Below are 7,500 nucleotides of genomic sequence, written 5' to 3' on the forward strand. Positions count from 1 at the left end.
CCTTTAGCCCTTCTACACTCAGTGTTACGTAGTTCCTCTGTCGAACGATGATAAGCAATGGCCATCTTTCATTATGTCATTCTTCTGTAGCCTCAACATAAAAACCAACCACTGTACACATCCTGGTTTTCTTCCCTCAATGATTTCTTACTGCCGCATCTAAAACCATTAATGCATTGGATGATAGTAATAAGACACAATACTTTATTCTCAATAATGTTTTATTATTCTTAAAAGACCGAGATACCATAATGCAGCCTGTCACCGTCTCCCACGTGTATAGGGATATACCAAATCCAAAAGTATACAACTGAGTGGTCTGTATAGTGAACCTGACACAGTTACGCGCTATTACTGTACGTCGCCAACACACTACGCAGGTGCGCCCAACACATGACTTCCTACAAGCTTCACTTCCACGTACTTTATATACTGGAGTCTGTGTTCGCTTTTGGTTCTGTAAAGTAAGGAAAAATTACTTGCCTTCATCCTTTCGAGCAGTCATCTCTACTGGTCACTGCTTGATTCACATCCTGCGAAGACTGGTGAGGGATGAACAATCGGGTGTGACGTGACGAACCTCCGCCTGACACACAGCACAAGGGAGCGAGGCAGACCATTGGTTGACACAGGGCACTAGTTCATGAGAAGGGCATCTGGGCATCTGATGTTTGTGGATATGAAGAGAATGGGAGGATGCTGGTAGTTCAGGTGGTTTAGGACGAGACTGGGATCTCGAGAAGACAGGGAAACCAGATACTGTGGTGAATATAGGTCTGAAGGACGGTCTAAAAGCACCAGGATTCAGTGTGACAGGGCGTGCGTGTCCGGGCGTGGGTTGGGGAACTGCGGAGGGAAGAGTTGAGAAAGGCTGAACAACGGTGGGAAAGAACGGCGCAACGGCAGAGAGAGAGAGAGAGAGAGAGAGAGAGAGAGAGAGAGAGAGAGAGAGAGAGAGAGAGTACAACGTAAGAATTGCCTTTATTTCACTTGTATACATATGATAATGTTTGACAGTGACTGTGATTCCCATCTTTTTAATTCATCAAAGATTATGAAGTAATAAAAATAAATCTTATCGTAACTTGTAGATCTCATGCCTACAAGTTACGAAGCATGTTTATTTCTTCATTATCGTTGATGAGTTAAAAATGGGAATCATTGTCAAACATTATTATAAGCATACAAGTGAAATAAAGGCAATTCTTACATTGTACTGTCACTATCATGGCTCTCTCTCTCTCTCTCTCTCTCTCTCTCTCTCTCTCTCTCTCTCACTATTCGGCACTCACTACCAGACATTCACACCTCCCAGATCACTGTTTTACTCTGTACACATTATCGACAAAAAAGTCACCAAAAAGGATAAGCACTGGCATTGAGCTTCTTTCTAGGTTCACTGCACTAATACATATATCAATCTCCTTCCCTCCTCAGGCCACTGTCACATGATAATGTCACATACAAATACATATTTCACCCACCTTTTCTTTTCACATCATTGCCATGTGCTAATACACTTGTATTTTCATATTATTGAGTCTTTCATCGCTTCTCAGGCTACTGTCATGTACTAATGTCACCTGTAGTTCCTTATTTCAATTTATTTCTTCTTCCTCTAATCTCTGGCTTCGTCAGTGTTTACCGCGTGGGTTATGTAATGGAGAAGAGGCTCTCATAGGTCCGGGTTACGAAATCTTATAGGGTTCCGAGAGAATTCTTAACATTTGAGGTACGTAAAAAGTTCGTAAGTGTTTGTTGAACAGCATTTAGCATTAATATGCATATCTTAAGGACATTAGAAATGGGGTGGTACAAGGTTAGTTGGGGGTAGTGATGAACTCTCCCCTACCTCGGTAACCTTTCCCAATCCCTTCCCTACCAAGTTTTGCTCTCCAGTGTCAGTGTAATCATTATACACAACTCGAAAATTTATTCAATTATTGTTACCCAAGATAATAATTTTACATAAGTAAGAATGATTGTACAAACTAAATGAAAAGTAGCTAAGTAACTAAATTGAAAATTTGGAAGCTAAATCTCACAAATAAGTTAAATTTAGCGATTTTTTCGCTAAATTGGCAACTCTGACGGTGACGCCCGTGTGACGTGTGTGAGAGAAAACTTGTGCTGGGGATGTGTTGGGTAACTCAAGGAAACACGGGCACTGTTACTTAGACTTAGAGCCGTGGCACAAACACAAGGCACGTAGGCTGATGAAACAGTGCAAGGGGATCGGCGAGGGTTAATAAGAGAAGTAGTTAGGCATGAAGACAAGTGATGCGTGGTGTGGAGACATGAGTGCCGAGGCTGTGTGATGACAGCTGGCGCGGGTGCCATTCCCCGCTGCAATCAGTTACATCATTGCTTGAGATACAATCATCACCACTTATGACTTTCTCCCGTGACGAGTGACCCACCCGCCGATCGGCAGACGCAAGGATGCCGAGGGAGGGAGGTCGGGACAGGGCGGGGCGGAGCTGCTTGGCTGGGGATGGAGTACTGTAAAGAAAGTATTGAGATAATCGGTTATAGCTCATGATCACAGTGGCATGGAGATCGGTATCTCTAATGAGACAGACTTTGGCGATATCCTGGCATGAGAGTTTGGTTACAGGTCTACATAGAAGAGTGGACCGTAAAAAAAAAGAAAAAAAAAAACATGAATGGCGGGGGGGAGGTGGCGAAGATAGCGACTGGCAGACTCTGGCTGGTGGCGGGGCGAGTGAGCGCGTCGCGTGCCGACGCCTCAGAAGTGGTGTGACTGTGAAGGTGAGAAGACGCGCGACTCGGCTGGCCGTTGTGTGCTTCACTTGTTGGCCACAACTTCGCACTCTCGTCTGTTTCTTGTCATGGACTTTGTACGTGGACTCGCCACCAGTGACCTGCCGTCCTGGGTGTAGGTAGTGACGAGGGCATGTACTAGTGCTGTGTGTGTGGAGTGTTGTGCTGTGTCTGGTGCTTGCGCGATGCTGGGGCACACCGGGATGCCTCGCGTCGGCCACTCAGTGACCTGGTCAGACCGGGAGGTGAGCGTCCTGTCGCCACCTGTACCGCACATTCTTGTGAACGTGGAGGGTTCGGCTCTGTCGCGCTTGGACCGATACTTTGATCCTCAGCCTCCCCCGAGGCCCGAAAAGCCCGTGGGTTTGTTGCCCAAGCCCTCCCCCGCTAAGGCGACCACGCAGGCCACGCCGGTGGGCGGACCGCCTCCCCTCATCGACGGGGCGGCTTGTAAGACATCGACATGGACTTACAAGCAGGTGACCACGGCCAGAAACTCTGGCGTGTCGGACAGCGAAAAGGGCGTGCGGTTCCGGCCGGAGCGGCGGGAGCGGCGGCCCGTGCAGAAGCTGCAATGGCGGGACAGCGCCTGGTCCCGCGGGTTCACCACTGGGAAGGACGATTACCTGGACCTCGACATGCGCATCACAGCCTCCTCCTCCAGCGAGGGTTCCTCCCGCCACGCCATCAAGCGCATCCTGCTGCTCACTGAGAATTACCAGTACCGCGACGCTGCCGCCTTTATCCATCGTCTGCCCTCCGCCACCTTCAAAGTGATCGTGGACGAGCTGCCCATCGACGTGCTAGTAGACGCCATGCCGCACTCACTACCCATCCTGGAGGCGCTATACTGCAAGGTGAGCGACACCGCCCCCGCCGTCACGGGCTGCTCACGCATCCTGCGTCCCGAGGCCGTGGTGTGGCAGATGGTGCGCTTCTTCGCCCAGCAGGAGGAGTGCCTAACAGGGGACATTCGCTGGGAATTCTGCGGCCCCTTCGTCACCTCCTGCAAGAAGGTGCTGCGCGTTATAGCACGCTCTGAGCCCAAGATACGCAAGACATTGCAGCAGAGGCGGAAGCAGCTGGAGAAGGCCATCGAGGGCATGGGGCACCACGGCCTGGTGGGTACTTCAGACGAGTCGCTGCAGAGCCTCCACGACGCTCTCAAACTGGAGTTCGAGAAGGTGGTAAAGTCGTATACGCAAGCGCTAGAGAAGCTGGAGGAGCTGAGTCTAAGCAACAAGACGTCACTGCAGCGCAGCATCAGCCACGGGCCGGCGCCCATTCAGGCGTCGCACCAGCGGCAGTTGTCCATCACACAGGAGGAGGTGCAGCAGCGGCTCATCAAGAACAAGACGCTACTTAACGTGGTAGAGCCCACGCTCAACAACCACTCCCTGGACGTGCTGCTCGGCATCTTGCAGCGCCGCATCGAGTATGACAAGGAGTCGCTCTTCCAGTTCACGCAGCTGCGCAAGGAAGCCAAGGAGGTGGATGGCAACGCTGTCATCGCGCCTATCCTCATGCGCTACACGCACGGCTGTCAGCAGGTGAGCGTTTGTTCCTGACGCACAGGCAGGGTGGGGTGGCGGGTACGGCACGCCACCCTGGCAGAGATCACTTGTGTGCACCTGTCGTCCCCACCGGGCACCCCGTAACTCACTACACCACGTCCTTCCATCCGTGTGTGTGTGTGTGTGTGTGTGCGTTTGTCTATGTGTGTGTGTGTGAGAGAGAGAGAGAGAGAGAGAGAGAGAGAGAGAGAGAGAGAGAGAGAGAGAGAGAGAGACGTAAAACGCATCAGAGCAGGAATCAGTGCTGCACTCCCTCCTGGTGCTTGTTCTCTCGGGTTTGTCACACGCTCATAAATCTTGCTAATGGCGGGCAGTTTACCTCTGTAGGGAAGCTTTCAGTCCCAAGCTGTGTCTATGCCTCTCTGTACTATGTTCACACACACACACACACACACACACACACACACACACACACACACACACACACACGGTAATCAGAGACAGCTACGCCGCGACTGCAGGCCAATGAAAGAGGGACTCGTGTGTTTGTTTAATTTTTCATTGACGATCAATATGATGATGGTTTCTATCTGTGTGTCGTAGGCTGTTTCTTTTATTTGCAAGTATTCATGGTACTGAAGCGTTCGTTAACTTTGCAGCATAGATTAGTATCGAATAATAGAAGATAATTTGGTTCTCATTCTATTTAGTTACTAGTTGAAAGAGAGACGGTATTAGTAGAGTGGCACAAACACTGACACACACACACACACACACACACACACACACACACACACACACACTACCATAATCTCTCTTTTATTTACGCAGCCAATGTCCTCTCATTATTTCTATTCTCATCTGTTTCTTCTCTTTTCTCACGTTCTTTATTTCCAGTCTCCTCTTTTCTTTCATTTATTTATCTTCTCCTGTTTGTCTCCATTTCCTTCTCCTTCTCCTACTTAGTTCATCGAGTTTCCTGTCTCTTCCTCCTCTCCTTCATCTTCTCTTTTTCGTTTGTACCCCTTTCTTCTCTTCATCCCTATCTTGTTTCATTTCTTCGTCTCCATCTCTTCCCCTTCCTTGCCTTTTTTTTTGTCATCTCTCTTTTTCTTTGTCTCTTTCTCCTCTTCTTCCTTCCCCTTTCCTTGTCTCCATTGTCTCCTATTCTTCGCGTTCTTCAGTTCCCTGTTTTCTCTTCGTTTTCTCCCCTTCTCTCCTTTCCTTCTCATTCTTTACGTACATTGTCTCATTCCCTCGTTTACTTCCTATCTTCTCGCAGGCCCTCTCTTCGTCCTCCTCTATTCATTTTAGTCTTCAAGGACGGGATGGACCCATGAGTACCTGTCTTGTGGTAACTTGCACGTTTAAGGGACTGTAATGACTCACAAATCGCCGCCAACTGTAAGGAAGAGACAAACTGAATGGCTGTATGACTGTAGGACGATGTATTATTCTTTTTTTTTTTTAATGGGATGTAGTGGAAGTTATTGTGACACTCAAGAATGTTTGCGTGGCTCTGGTGAAGTTTTATTAAGCATTGTATTTTGAAATGTGTTGGTATGCTGTTTTAATCGTGCATTCTAACTGGTTTTAGTAAAAGTTATTGGCATTTTCAAGTGTGCTTTCGTGGTTTTAGTGATAGTTTGGTAAGCATTGTAATTTTTAAGTAAGTTGCTGTGTTATTTCATTAATTTTTAACTGGTTCTAGTGGAAGATATTTGCGTTTTTAGGAGTGCTTTTGTGGTTCTAGTGACGGTTTGTTAAGTACTGTATTTTGAAGCATGTTGATGTGTTATATCGATGATTTTAATTGGTTCTATAGTGGAAGTTATTGGGATTTTCAAGTGTGCTTTCGTGGTTCTTGTCGCAATTTCGTGAGGACTATCTTTTGCTTTCTATATCATCTGGGCCTCTCTTAGCAGGATTTAGTTGGAATTACTGTGAAGTTAGACGATAATTTCAAAGTGTATTCTTGTGATTCTAATGATGGTCTGGTAACGACTGTGATCTGAAAAGCTTGCCTGTATTAACTTTATAACTTTTAACGGTGTGTCGTGGAGAAGTTGCAAGGATCATTAAGTGTAGTTTCTTGATTCTAATGATAGGTTGGTGATATTTGTGATCCGAAACGTTTAGGTGTCATATCTTTAATACTTTGGACAGGTTTTAAAAGGTGTCAAATCTTTACTAATTTTAGCAGGGTGTAGTGGGGAAGTTACAGGGATTTAAAAGTGTGGTTTCTTGATTCCAGTGATGGTTTGGTGATGGTTGGGATCTGAAACCTGTTGGTGTCATATCTTCAGTCCTTTTAATACTAAGACATATCTTTACCTTGAGGTTAGGTGTGATTAGACCATTTTATTGACATTAAAAAGGATCTATCGAGTTCAGAAGATTAATGGCCACAGTCTTCACTATTTTAATCACCACAGAAGTTTTTGAAGCTATATGAAATCACCAAATAGTAAGCAGAATGAATATAAAAACGCGTCATAGTACTGAAGGGGTTAATAGGGTATAGAGAAAGACATTAGAAAGTTACAGGGAGTTTCAAAAGTGTGGTTACGTGATTTTTTGTAATTTAGTGATGGTTTGGGATCGAAAACTTAACGGTGTCTCATTTTAACAAGTTTTAACATGTTTTATTAGTTATTCCTGGGAATTTTGATGTAATTTTTTTTAAATTTTGGGTCTGATTATTGACCATTTTCCGAGGCTGAAGGTCAAACTGAAGGGTGTGTAAATCTGAAACATGGTGTGAGCTTCTGTATATCGTGCAGTTGATACAAACTTTTCTAATTATGATAAATAGAGAGAAAAAAAAATTGATTGATAAAAAAAACCTCATAAGTTCTAATTAAGCTTTATTAAACAGTATATTCAGGTGATGAAAATGAAGAAGAGGGAGAAAAAAACAATAATTATCAACATCAATAATTTTTTAAAGATAGGTTAGGTTATCAATACGTAACTTCCCTATCACCTTTATAGAGCTTTTCCTAGTTGCTATAGTTTTCCTCCAAATCTATTCCTTGTTTTCCTCCTTTCTCCCATAGACACGTTTCCCCAGACATGTTTTTCCTCGGAATGTTGTGTTTTTCCGGCCGTCACGAGCACGCCAAGGCCCGCGCCAGACCCCCTTGTTTGCGGTGGGGAGGCGGTGACCGGGGCCTCTGTGGTGGGGAGAGGGCTCCGTGGT

General features: G+C 46.0%; 1 protein-coding gene across 1 annotated transcript in view; it reads left to right on the forward strand.

Moving 5' to 3' along the window:
* The first annotated feature begins 2,726 nt into the window (after nt 1–2,726).
* Nucleotides 2,727–7,500, forward strand: part of LOC123507928 — a 161,837-nt gene continuing 157,063 nt past the window's right edge. The window contains exon 1 of the mRNA XM_045261284.1: nt 2,727–4,334. Within this exon, the coding sequence (XP_045117219.1) occupies nt 2,970–4,334 (1,365 nt within the window). The 5' untranslated portion in view covers nt 2,727–2,969. The remainder of the gene's footprint in view (nt 4,335–7,500) is intronic.

This window comes from Portunus trituberculatus, chromosome 23 (assembly GCF_017591435.1).
Source record: "Portunus trituberculatus isolate SZX2019 chromosome 23, ASM1759143v1, whole genome shotgun sequence".
Lineage (NCBI taxonomy): Eukaryota > Metazoa > Arthropoda > Malacostraca > Decapoda > Portunidae > Portunus > Portunus trituberculatus.